Source organism: Topomyia yanbarensis, chromosome 2 (genome assembly GCF_030247195.1).
Source record: "Topomyia yanbarensis strain Yona2022 chromosome 2, ASM3024719v1, whole genome shotgun sequence".
Classification (NCBI taxonomy): domain Eukaryota; kingdom Metazoa; phylum Arthropoda; class Insecta; order Diptera; family Culicidae; genus Topomyia; species Topomyia yanbarensis.
The window spans coordinates 453,572,449-453,586,852 of NC_080671.1; the positions used below are offsets into that span (position 1 = coordinate 453,572,449).

At 38.1% G+C, this 14,404-nt stretch overlaps 1 protein-coding gene across 3 annotated transcripts in view; it reads left to right on the forward strand.

Moving 5' to 3' along the window:
- Positions 1–14,404, forward strand: part of LOC131685845 (uncharacterized) — a 226,212-nt gene that overhangs the window by 187,867 nt on the left and 23,941 nt on the right. For all 3 annotated transcript variants that reach the window (XM_058969833.1, XM_058969834.1, XM_058969836.1), the window contains exons 13-14: positions 13,574–14,118; positions 14,180–14,342. In XM_058969833.1, the coding sequence (XP_058825816.1) occupies positions 13,574–14,118; positions 14,180–14,342 (708 nt within the window). The remainder of the gene's footprint in view (positions 1–13,573; positions 14,119–14,179; positions 14,343–14,404) is intronic.

Here is a 14,404-nt window from a genome sequence, read left to right on the forward strand (position 1 = left end):
ACCCACAGACTGCTACTCAACCAGCAAATATCGCTCCTTCAATTCAATTCGACTGAATCCATAGGCACAACCAAAGACGTCAGCTTGGCTCTCAATAAACTGCAAATAGCTTTTTGCTAAACTAACACAATCTTCGTGCGCACTGGCAAATTGCGTGCATGGGTTTCAGTTTTTTAAAAACACATAGCTCAGTTAAATAAAAAACATGCCTACAAACCGCGTCCATAGACTATTTAAAAACTATTTTATTACACGGAAAAAAACCGTTCATTAATTCATGAAAAATGATCACGATTTCGTGAACTGAATGATTTATGAAAACCGTGACTAAGTACCTGAAACTATAAATAATAATCTTCATATTCATAAAACTATTTGTGTTTTCAAAAAACTAGTTCGCGCCATTTGTATATAAATGGCGTTACATTCGAATATTTGGCAGGGTTACTGTGGTTGTTTCCTGGACATGTTTAGCGTTTGTTTGTTGTGATTCTTGTTCATAATTTGGGAATAACCGACGGTTAAACGATGTTCATGATCGCAGGAGCTTATTCGCGAATTTTGTGATTTCTCTTTTCTCATCACGTTACCGTTCATAAGTTTCCTATCGGATTTTCTGTCAGCGTAGTGCGATTTATGTTCATGATTGCAGAATACTAGTCGCGATTTTCGTAAGTTCTATTCATGTTATCGTGATATTCTAGTTATGAGTAGATTCATGTTCATTATTTCAGAGCCTTAGTTACGATTTTTTTATATTTGAATCACAAGTCATGTGACTTATAAGCATGATTTCAGGATCTTAGTTACGATTTTCGTAATTTCTATTTACGGTATCGTGATATTTCAGTTACGAGTAAAGTGATTTATGTTCTTGATTTTAGGATCTTAGTCACGGTTTTCGTAATTTATTTGCACGATATCTTGATCTTTTATTCAGGAGCTTACTTTCGAATTTGGCACGTGGTATGATGTGACTCATGTTCAGGACACCAGCAATTTAATTTTGATATTCGTCTTTTTTCTTCGTTTTATCGCGATCTGTTATTGTTTGGTTATTATCGGAATTTTTACTCAAAGTAACGTGACCGATTGTGACCGATTCGCGGTATCTTGTTCTGTGAACTATATCACAAACATGATTTGTGGCTATGTTGCGTAGTTTTGGCGCTCAGCGCAGTTTTCTTGCTCTGTCCAGACATCACATTGAACTTTATCAAATGAATAACGATGTTCTAGGTCTTATATCTGTTTTTATATCTACTGTCATGTAATAAGATTCATGTATTAGTTCACGAATCCATGAAAAAATGTCATGATTTTGTAAACTATTTAACCAGGATTAATGGTAAGTCGTGGTCATTATACTAGGATACATGAACCAGATCACGAATACATGAATAATATTTTATGATTTTGTGAACTATTTCACGAGCATGAATGGTAAGTCGTGACTATTATACTAGAAATCACGAACCAGTTCACGAATACATGAATAATATTTGTTGAACGATTTGATCATGACATGGCGAAAACTGTGACTAAAGTTCATAAAATAAAAACTAATATTTCCACTAATAAAAGCGTTACTGAAGGGAAATTGAACTTAATTATAAAACACGTGATTTTTATTCATGGGGCTGTTCTCGTATCGGAAAAACGTGATTGTTCAAGAAATCACGATTTTGGGAACATTTTTTTCCGTGTAATGGGCAGGGCAAAATACGGCATCGATAGTCGACGCGGAGAAGAGGCAGATAAGTAGAAATGTTGTTTTTAAAAATATAGTTTTCGACTTTCAGTAAGATAAATTCTTTATGATTGTATTTTCTTTAACAGAAAATACACATTCATAACTCTCGATCAATCAATAATCATCTTAGAGTCCTCGGTAAAGGAACACTGGAGCCTTTTGATATTTGGACTGCAAATCCCAAACAGGTAATAAACTTCATCCGAAGTGTAGTGCCTAGTTGGGAAGAGTGTGTATTTCAATAAAGACAATCATTCATCAATAGTGATATGTCATAGTTGATAGTACACTTAGATTAAGGAAGGGGCATACCACAATAGATCTAAATATTGGTCGCAGTGGTCCGTCTCCAACAAAAAAAAACTCTCGATCAATATTTGTAGTTTTCCGGTGTGAGTTATGAATATTTTGCAAGCAGAAAAATTCAAACCAACGAAATGTTATAGTTAGTCAGGTTATATCATCTGCTGTTCATGCATATTTTATGAACTACCTGTTTGTTTTGATTGTTAAATTTCGGTCGAGCGACAAGGCAATCTGATGGCAGAATTGCAATCCTATCACTCAGACAGCAGCTTGTGCCTATGAAGGTGAGTTAGAACCTTCATAAGCACAAGCTGCTGTCTGGGTGATAGGATTGGGTGGACAAAGCAAATTAGTTTCCAACATCGATTGGATCATTGAAGACCACAATCAACTAAACTGTTTTTATACTAACAGTTTTTTTTAAACTCTCATATTTCAATACATATTAGAGATCGATTTGTTATAGATTTGCGCCTCAGAGTCAACAAATGTTTTTATTTAAAATGACGAATAATATCGCATCTTTTTGAATTACTATACATTATTTTCCAAAATACAAAATTAAAATTTTAATTCAAATTCTTATGAGAATGGTTTTGTGATCCTAATAAGAACCGTTTTTTGTAGATATTTTTACAGCTCGACGAAAAAGTGCAGCTTCTTAACACATTCCATGGTGGAGGCAATTTTGAGAGCACTTTTCGTTGGCTAGCTTTCCTTCTAGACACTAATAAAGCGGGTCACCGGCGGTAAAATGCTTGCGACTTCTACGGCGTTCAAACGTACACTGGAGAATTTTCGTTTTAAACAATACCAGTGTTGCTGCTTCACAATCTCGTCGCTGAGACAATTTTGAGAGCGCTTTTCGTTAGATATTGCTAGCGGGGACCGTTCCTTTTCGGGACTAACAAGTGGATCACCGGCGGCATATTGCTTGTGACTTCTACGACGTTCAAATGTAAACTGGAGATTTTTGGTATAGACAGTTGGTTTTACTGTTTCAAAGATGGTTCATTGTCCAATGGGAGACAATAATAATAAAATAAAATTTATGCTTACTAGTTCAAATCAAATCACAGGTTCTGCTTTTACAAAATAATTTTTATTGTAATTTATGGTAATTGTATCATCTACGGAATTTGTTACAGAAATGTTTATAATATCCCCTAGCAGATCTATTTATTAAGCCGAAAAAATCTTGAGAAACTCAACTTATTCTGTGTAAACTATATCTATCTATAAACACATTCATAGTTCTAGTCACGTCTACATACAAAATATGCAACAAAAATTTTTTTTTTTTGAACTGAAAGTAGACATTCCCTAAGATGAATTTTGTTTCACGTGTCTATGCTACGCTCTGAATATTACTGGCTTGAGTCCTGTACAACTCCAAACATGCGTTCTCCACACCTCATTGAAAAACAATTCACGCTGTGTTATCACCACTACTAACGCTTCACCAGCCGAGTTGATGGAAACGTCATTTTCAACATAGTTAATCATTCATACATGAATCGCCACACCACATAACCATTCAGATTCACACCTAAGCGGAGTTCCAACAGCCAACAGCCGCTGTGATTAATTAATTAGCAAACCGTTGATTTCGCGTTCAATCTGTATATCATTTTCCATCCCATTAACACGGATCAATGGCTGCTGATTGATGTGTTTTTAAATGGTTGAGTGGAAATTTGCTCAATTGAGGGTCTCTTCTCGCCACCGCAACTCCCACACTTATTCAGTGAAGCCACTTCTCCTCTCATTCTCCTATCAAGGAGGTGAACTTATTCTGCAGCGATAAGTTTACATTACAACTTCCAACTAATCATTTTGATATGAAATATTGTGGAATTTAAATCAAGTGGTTCTCCCCAAACGTGACTGATATAATCAATTTGCCTTAATGTTAAGGTTACATTTCTATAGTTCGCGACGGAGACCCAATTTCATATTTTTCACAATGCCATTGTGTGGTTGAAAGACATCCCCCTCCCGTACTGGTATCTGCTTACACAACTACTAGACTACCTTAGTTGGCACTTCACAAGCATGCAAACATTTTGAAGTGCTCCATTCCGGTGCCCAAAAATGTTTGAAATTCTTCAACAAACGTTTTCTCACTAACAGAGCTTAGAAATTTTCGACATTCCAGAGTCACATTCTTTTCTCGTTCCGTTTCGCACTTCCCTCGCCCGCCAGCACTGTGAACCACTCTTACTCTAATAGGACTTGTGTTGTTCCCCCCCCCCCCCCCCCAACAGTCTGTCTGTTGGTAGACGCTGGGTTGTGACTGCTACCGACGACCATTCCAAGCTAGTTTTCCTCCCTTGAAGTGTGAAGTATTAGAGAAGAGAAATTAATTGTTTTGACTACGAAGAAGCATTGAATTAAGACACACGAAACGATTCCAACGATGCTGGTAGAGTATGTCGTAATAACACAATTTTACGGGATAGGGGAAACAAGGGTATTGCGATGGTTTTTTTTTATTACCGGCCCTTATAATATTTTAACAAATTTATTTTGCATATTAATCACATAAGTATAGTTATTTTTTTACACGTGGACGATAGGAAGTACTGATTTTTTACTTTAAACAACATTAAGTATGTGATTCTAAACCGATTTCCCCTACCAGGCTGATTCAATATGAATGATCAACTTAGCTACCAGAATGCTTGCACTCGCCTTTCTTCCTCGAGCAGCACGAGCACTCTATGCGGGGCACAGTCAATGAGACAAGAGAAGTGAAATAAAAGAGATAAATATAGCATCGGTCGGAATGTTTAGAAAACTTGGAAAATGCGATAAAAGTGGGAAGTTGTTGGTTTCAAGCATTTAAATAAATTCACCGAAAGCATTTTAGTGTGATGTACGTTGTTACGGATTACGTTTCTGAACAAACCGACAGTAAAAAGGTTGCCAGAATATAACTTTTGTCGAACAAATTGTCAGTGTGAGTGATGTGCTTGCCCCCCTTTGTAGTTAGAATTGGCTATAAAGTCTAAGTCGAATTCCGTAAAGAAATAGAATAAAACTGATTCATGTGATCCCACTTCTGTTTGCTGCACCAAATCAAGTATTGCTTCTGTTTCCGCAGGTACTTCAAACTTATCATGAGCAATAACAGTCTTCAGTTCACGAAGTTGAAATTTACTGTCTTATAAAAAATACAAAAACCTTCATAACTGTTAATATTTTTGCAACTATTTTCTCTTTTTTAACTTTTGTCTATATTTAATTATCAAACATCATTCGGGTGGCGAAATTGGAAGCCCTCGTAGCATAGAACTCTTATGTTTAAAAAATGTTGGGTTGTTCAGCTTGAAACATTAGCAAGAATCTCAACATTCTACTACAGAAATTGAGCGTTTTTGGAACGGAAAACTATTACTTCAATTCATATTTTTAAGCAAGGAATGTACTATGTATGAAAAGTATTTTAATAGGGTTTCCATTCTACCTTCTCATCTTGAACAGAGCACAAGTTAAAAATCGCTCTGCTATTGCTATCAGCAAATAAAATAAACTATTCTATCTACTGCTTTGTTGCTAATCCACTACACAAACAGTATCGTATAATTGCCCCGGTTGTGTAGTGAAAAAATCAATTTCACTTTAAAGTTAGTTTTTAGCGTTTCGGATTCTCTTCATCAGTAACTAGCACCATCTTGGTACCAGTTAGATGCTAAATCTAAACTAGCACCAACATTAGCACTAGTTATTTTTTTTAACAATTTCAATTGATTTTAAACCAACTCTTATTAGACCTACAGTGCAGATTGCGCAAGGTGAAATTACTAAAATCAGGGCTTAACCTCGCGGAAGTGACCTTCATACAGCTACATCATATGTGTAATTGTGTACTGATTGTGCTCACAATATTTACTCGAGACAGAAAACTTGATTATGATGAACAACAACGCAATGTCGAGCATAATAATGGTAAAATAAAGACCTTTATAACCGTACATATAACTAATAATAAAATCGAAATGTTCTAAAACTACATACTATAAATTCGACCACATCAAAAGTTTCATGTCGAAATACGGAGAGATAGCAATCGTTAAGAAAGATATTTTCGAGAAACTATTTTCCTGGCATTCCCAGTGGCGTTTGTGTGATGAAAATGCGACTGACCACATCCTATCTTTTTTTCTTATGCTAAGCTTATGAATTCCAATATCACTCTTTTAATGGGTGCTCCAAAATGTATAAATAATGTTGTTAAAGCCGAATGTCGCGCGCGGGTTGGGCGCGTTCTTATTATGACATTTTTTCATAAACAATCTGAATTATAGAGTCAAAATTTTAATCACCTATTCAGCACGTAATATATATCCTAAACACAGCACGCTCACAACTTTTTGTTTTTGCCTGTATAATCTTGTGCCCAAAAGAAATGTTGAATAGAGAGCGACTCGCACACAGCTTGAGATAAACGCAATGCCCTCGAAAAAAAAATCGACGGCTCACACTCACTTTGTTAGTAATAGGTCAAAATATTCGACACATGACCAGGCAACGTGTTCGATGTCGTGATGGCCATTCTCAAGAGCTCACACCTCTCCACAATCCTACTACGCCGCAGCTGAGCATCAAAAGTGTAGTGGATCCGAGACTCACGAATAAAATCCCGACCCATATCCAAACTCCTGAAACAAGGCTTCGTCAATACCTTCGGATTGATAGAATGTAGCCATCTTCCAAGCTCCACATTGCTCCAAGAGGTTTGCCAACTTTTAGGCGACCTCTGACGAGAAATACAGAAAAATTCGTTGAAGTAGATTGTTATTTCGTCAATGACATCTTCTAAAGCACCCACCTTAAATATAGAGTCTGCTTTGAATGATGTTCTGTGCATTTTCGACTACAAGTACATAAAACGAATCTGAGAATTAAACTCGACAAGCCTCTCGAAATGTTCAATTATTATTGGATTCAAAATATCATATCGGATGATACGCAATCGATACGATGGATCCCAAAACAGATTTTATAGCAGAAGGACGCCCGTCAGCACTTCTAGACTCAAGTTGGAGTTTCGCTAGTTCACGCTTCTAAAAAAAAACAATCAACTGTTTTCGCCATTGAGAACTCGATACTCAGATGAAAAGTCCAAGTAGATAAATTGTTTAAGGTATCTTGTAATGGTCCTTGCAGATCGACTACTTCGGGTCCTATTACAGAGAACCCACCATTATCCGCAAGTTGCCTTAACTTGCAGGAATTGCCATGACATTCGTCAATACCATTCACATAAAAAAGTATAAAATGAGCCCTGGGCCCTAGGGAAGACCCATGTAGCTAAATCTTGATGCTGTTTATTCAACCTGTGAAAAATGCTTCTGTTTTTCAAACATCAAATTTAGCCAGAAGTTATTTAAAATCGGTGAAATACCATGCTGGTGCAACTTCTCCGAGAGAACACTCATAAAAACCGAACCAAAATCTAAGAACCCTGATGCCATCTGCACTTTGCTATCATAAGGTATTTAAATTTCGGTTAAGAGCAACGCTAGACAATCGTTCGTCGCTTTGCCTTTCCGCAAGCCAAATTCTGTATCTGACAGAATGTTATTTGCTTCAACTCAATTATCGAGGCATAACAGGATCATTTTCTCGATCAACTTACTGATACTGAAAAGCATCGCAATCGGCCGATACCAGTTGTGATCGTAGGTTCATTTTCCTGGTTTTTGGATGGCAATGGCCCTCTTACTTGTCTCCAATCGTGTGACCATGTTACCGTCAACAATCTTGTTAAATTAAACAAGCGTTTATTTTTTAAAATTTTTAACAGAGTCTGGCAGATTCTTCAACAAGTTAAATTTGATTTTGGCTAGTCCTGGGACTTATTGAGAGCTTCACTTTCGAAAATGCTGTTTCATTCACGGTATTGCGGCGCGATAAGTCTTCTGTTTCGGTGCAGAATCTTAACAAACTTTCTTGGCAAAATGAAGTTTTGAACGATTTGAATATTCTACGCTTTCGTTAGTACCCTAAAGAGTGCTCAGTGATGTTTCTCTAGTCAGCCTGTCAACGAACCGGCGCCAATTATCGCGTTTTTTTACTTTCATCGAGCTCTTCATTTTTTAAGCTAGCGACGCTGATTTTCTAAAGATATCTGGCGTCCCGATATGTAAAAATTGTCGTTATACACGGAGGAAATTTTCGCGTACCCAACACAATGTGGGAGACAGAGTTTGGGCATTCGTGTCCGGTACTCGTTTTGTCTGAGCTTGAATCGCTGTATCGAGAATTAGGCTAACCAAGAACTTGTAGTCTTCCTCCGAAGGTAGTTCTAGGGGTACCTCTTAAAAATCAATATTTCTTGCGAAGTCATACGAAACATTGATTGTGTCCGATAAGCTTAAACCGTTAGCAATTGACATTACGATAGGCAGATAGATGCCTTCATGAGGATCATGGGCGTGCAATCTGACTGTAGTGACGCCATTGTGGTACTGGAATCCGTGTCATATTGAAGTTGTCGCAAATATCTCGGATTAATGTAGATCTGTTAGCATCGTGAAGACACCATCATACTGTACCGTGTCTTTTCCTTGGATTTGGACTTAACATGCGACAACTTCAATGCTTGGTATGGAGGAGAGTTTGAATCGATTGAAAGAATAGTGCCAGCGGTATTTTGGATCGATTTAAAAAATTATGATAAAATATTTTGAAAAAGTACGGTTTGGTCAAGCAATATGCATCATTCAACAGGTTAAGATGTGCGGCTCCATGATCTATCGAAATCTAGTGTTCTACAGCGTTAAATTAACATAAATCCTCGAGAAATGTCATGAATCTTAAGAGCGCATTATTCTTATATTGGACTACGCAATTTTATTTTGGACCTTGACCCTTTGCGACGCGAATTTTTTTTTCATTGCTGATTCTGTTATTTTCAGCTTTATATAGGTTTTCGGGGTCGATTCTGATTCTGACGTTGAAAATGTAAAATTCGAAATGGCAGATCCAATATGGTAACCCAAAAAACCGCGTGAATCGAGTTTTATATTGACTGTAACAAAATTTGCCAATTTCATAAAAAAAATGGTTGCCATTTTGTAGACAGCATTTTGAATTTTCGAATTCTGACATCAGAATCGTAATCAGCGACCTCAAAAACTCTCGTAAATTGAGTTTTATGCTCATTGTAACAAAACTTGCAAATGTCGTTAAAAATGGCTGTCATTGTGTAGCCGCCATTGTGAATTTTCAAATTTTCTGTAGGACTTTTAGTTCAGACACAGCCGAATTTATTGTAAAAGAAACGTGATTTTCGAGCGAAATTTTTTGGTGGATACGTATGCATCTTTGCTGTATAATGATGATAAGATCCGCCACCTCATTCAATGATTTAACCATCGAAGGATACGATCACTGCAGGGAAGAGCCATTTAGCAGTCAAATTCTTCTTTTCTTACTATAAGGAGAGAAGTTAGCGGAAGGCTTTTAAGTGGATCATTAACGTGGTAGTGCTGGGTACTGCTTGTAGAAACTCAAATTTCAAAGTTCAGGAGCGAATCTCTCCCACAGTAAATACACTTTGTAGTATTTTTTCTGCCGATATCATCCACATGTTCTTCTCCACATTCACCACACAGAGGTTTATTACTACAATGGTTGGCCGAATGGTGTTGTTGTTTGCAATTGAAGAAATTCATGACGCGTGCTACAAACAAGCTGGCAGGTAGACGAAAACTTCCGACGTGAGCTGATCAACTATGTCGAAATCCATGCACCATACAGACTGTGTGCCTGACCGTGTTAAACGATAGTGCTTCGCTGCAGAATGGTGTACGGATTTTTTCGCCAGAGTTGATCAGCTTAGCTGATCCAGCGCAAGTTACGCGAAACGAATCTGATTTAGCATAGTCCGCCGTCTTTCATCACGGCTGAATACAATTACTTGCATTCGAGAATTTTTACAGAATTTTGAATAGGCGAATCTCGTCTCTCAGCAGATTCTCGCAAGTGAAAACTGTCTCTGAAACTACTCCATCAATCTCCACATCACAGGTTGGTATATAGACACGGAAAAGTACCGTAAAACGATTATCACAAGCATTCGTGTTCACTAGCTTCAGCCTAGCAACCACAAAACGCAAGCGTTTTGGCCGGACTTTGCTAATCAATGTGGTAATGGTACGAAACTGGCAGGGACAAATTTTCAGTATCGCTTCAAGGGCACGTCAACAAATCAATTGCTACTGAAGCTTTAGGAGGAATGTTGATGGAAGTTATGGAAAGGTCTCTTTTTCTTTGATTTGGACTTGACATGGGACAACTTCAACATAAACGACACTTTTCTTCTTGCAGTAGTAGATCAAACCAAGTTTCAAACTACAGATACCGATTCAATTTTCTGATATGACTTTGTGTTTCGATCTTATTACCACTATAAAGCCTTCTCGTAGAGAATGTACATTCGACCACTGTTTCGTGAAACCTGTGCAAAATTAGTATCTAATCACTTGAATTACAGACCTTACTTTCTGATTTGACCTAGATTACTGATATCTAAAAAACTTTACACCTCTAATATTGATTTTGATTATCATATATAGATGTCATATGTAATAGCAATGCTATCGTGATTTTTTATTTTAACTGACAATTCAACATGAAAACATAAGGATTGCAGCATCAAACTAAAACGTGTGTTAACGCTCACCAAATTTCCTGGACAAGCCATCGGCGAAAAGGTGTCATAAAAGTGGTGACAGCACACCACATCGAGGACATCCGCAGACATTCAGTTTCTTAATTTCTGCTCTCGAACGCGGCCACTTTTGGGAATGAATTTTATAATTATTCCTCACCACGCTATTTGAATGTGTTCTGTTGCTATTTTATATTGAGTTTTTCTTTAACTCTATAATATACCACCAACATATACATTGTCAACACTGAACTTCCTTATCTTTCGGAACCCATGGGTGCACAGATAGGGGAACCCAGGGCTATTCGGACTTATCTAAGCAAATCGCCTTTTTAGGTGGATAGATGTAAAAAAAATACCGATCAAAGGTCCTACTCAGCTACATTTTGGCGCCATAAAAGCTCATTTGCACCACCCCATTGCAGTACTAGGCGACGATTTGCAAAACTACATTTTCCATCCTTTTACAATGTATTTACACAATTTACAATGGAATTATGTTTTTCTACGAAATATTTATTAGAGAAACTCCTTAAGAAGCAAACCAAAATAAATTGCGTTATAAAACTTTATCTGGTCACAGCTGTCGATTGGTACATCATGTATTTTCGTTGCGGTGGAGTGTGCATAGCCGCAAGCCGCTGAACGGTGATTAATGGAGTTTGGGGTCCGAAAAGCCCTGTACGCTCATTTCGCACAAAGGGGGTGAGCGTCTTGAAAATATCTGTATTTTCATTCAAACCAAAATCATTCCCTAAAATAAGTGCGTCAAGCTTGACACTCATCTGTTTTTTTCACTTTTATTTATTGCTTTAATTACGGTATTACCATTAAAATGATTTTTGTTTGAGGATGTCTGAAAAATGAAACTTGTTGTATCTCCTTTCTAAAAAAACAAGGAATTATATTCAGCCGTCAAAATTAATGTTTTAGAATAGCGATTCCACAAATATGTACACCAGTGAGAAAGTCTTATGATTTTCTGAGAAATCGAAGGGGTCCGAATCACCCCCACTGTCTTAATAGCCCCGGGTTCTCCTATTAATATCCGTGAGGTTACCAAATTCATGAATTCGAGTCTTCTAAATAGTTTATGTAAATACATTTATTGAAAGAAAAAAAATACATAGGTTTAACGTTTTAGTGGGTGTAACAGGTGATAAGAATCCGTTGTTTGATGATTTTCTTTTGCTGGAATGACATTCCAATTTATTAGGTAACATGAAAATGTACATACATCTAGCGGTTGCATTGATTTTAAAAGCAGCTCCTCCAGAACAGTGTTTCGCGGATATCTGTGGATTCGATTACCTAAAATTTAAAAAAACTGGTATTAGTACTTGATACCAGAGTTAAAAATATTCAAATTCAATATTCAGTGATGCAGCTGAAAACGTCAAACGAACAAACCGCCCATTCATCCATGCAGATTTTCATTCGGCTCCGATTATTACACGAAGCGACCGTGCAGCAACGAATCAAACGCATCAAAGTAGGCTCTGGCACAATGTAAGCGATGATGATTGTTGTTTCATATGCTTTACCGGCATTTGAAAACATTTTCCTAGATAATTAGTGAAATGAATATATTGTATGATATTCAACTGAATGAATATTTGAATGAATATTTTTTCTATTCACCACGAGTCGCATCAGGTTCATTTTCAGTCGTCAAAAGAGAGCTCCGATTATTTTTAACTCTGCCTGATACAACATATCAATTTAACAAAATGACGGTGTCGAGAAAAAAACTATTTTTGAAGTTCTTTGATCGACGAATGAATGTTAAAATTCGAGACCAATCTTTTAGTTGTTTCCGGAAACTTTCGTTAGTAGTGGATCTCCGGCTGCGGCAGTTCGTGTTACACTACTCTCACAAAAACAGAATCAGAATAATGTTGGAAGAAACCACAATAAATATGAAAGTGGCTAGCAATTTGTAGTTACGGACAGAAAAGGCACTGTGATCTTGAGTTATGGAATCGGCGTAGTACTGAAGCAAATATAGAACAATCGATTCAAATCGACTATAACAAAAAGACTAAAAAAAGACCGTGCAGCAAACAAAAATCTAATTATCTCTTATTCGTAGGTACATTCACAAAACTGCCAAACTCGTTTCCTATATTTATCTTTCTGTGTATCCGAGCTAGAAATTAACCTGATACACATACTTGCTTTTATTCAATCATACCCCCAAGGGCCGCTCTTTGTATCCATTATTGACTGTATCAACGCCGCACAACCGAACGAACGGTTGAACAAACAAGACAATGTTATTAAAGCTGAATTAGTGTAGCGGATTAATTTGTCCCATCCCCTCCGCGAGGACCATACTTTCTCACGTGCCTGAGCTCAGTTGATGACTTTCCACTATACACCCATCAGCAGTAACCGTGTCCGTGTCCGTGTAGAGTAGCTAGCACAAACTAGGATAAACAAGCCAGCTAAAGAGGACAACACATTTGTCTGCGTGATCGGAATAATGGCCGAACTCGGGGACCCGGTAATGATGATGTATGTCGTGCACAGCGACGCTACCGTGTCGAGTCGGTTACAATGTGCTTAGCATGTAATGCCATATTTCGTTCGAGAAATCGTTGTCATCCATGGCATGCTACGCCAGCCAACTCCTTCAGTGGGTGACAAATCGATTTCCTACACGCTATTCGTGTCCTGTCGTTGATGGGTGATGATGGGCTAACCCTCTGGTATAATTTTGTCCTTGTTTTTTTGGGTTATAATCTATACTAACTACTTCTGACAATCTTTTCTACTACGAGTGTATGCGATGAAATATTCTAATTTTGTTCCTTTTTTTCCCTTTCCAGTACCAACAAAATTGTCACAGAAGCGCCCAGTCACCAGTCCAGCGCCACCAGTTCCTTCGCCTCAGCTACAGATGCATCATCCGTCTTCCGTGTCGCCACACTCGAATCACATCGTTGGTTCGAATCATCTTCCTCCAACGGGAGGATCGGTTCCACCCGGAACACCGATTGGAGTTGTCCAACCGTCACCGAATTCAGCCGTTCAAGGTGCATCCTCCGCAGGAGGTGCCAATAGTGGTAGCGGGCGAGGTTCATTCGCAGCGGCACTACGTAATTTGGCCAAACAAGCTGACGTTAAAGACGACGAACCCAATGGGGGTGGGGGTGGTGGTGGCGGCGGAGGCGCCGTTGGAGGATCATCCGATCGTTCTGTTTCGGATGGACGTGGTAATTCGGGAGTAAATTCGATGGATCGCCGTCAGATGGATGTGCGGGATCTAAGTGATTCGCGGGGTAATTCCATGTCCGAGAGTCGTGTTCGCAGTGCCGATGTTTCTCGGGGAGGCGATCCGAAGAAACGATCTTCACCACAACCACCGGAAAAGGTAAATTTGAATGTTCTGATTTTTGAAATGACACCGTATTAAAACAATGCTTTTTACACAGATGCAACGTCTTAATCCGCCCAGTTCGAATGCGATACCATCGGAGCTGCTCGCTCGGAGTGGTTTTCAACCGTACAGGCCAGACGAACGACTAGCTCATCCTGCTGGAGCGTTTCCAATGGATGCGTATGGTGGATTTGGATCCATTCCCGGAATGCCACCAGGTATATCCTGCTCAGGCAAATTATCAAAACGCTCAATTCTAATAGGTCTCTTTTTATTCCAC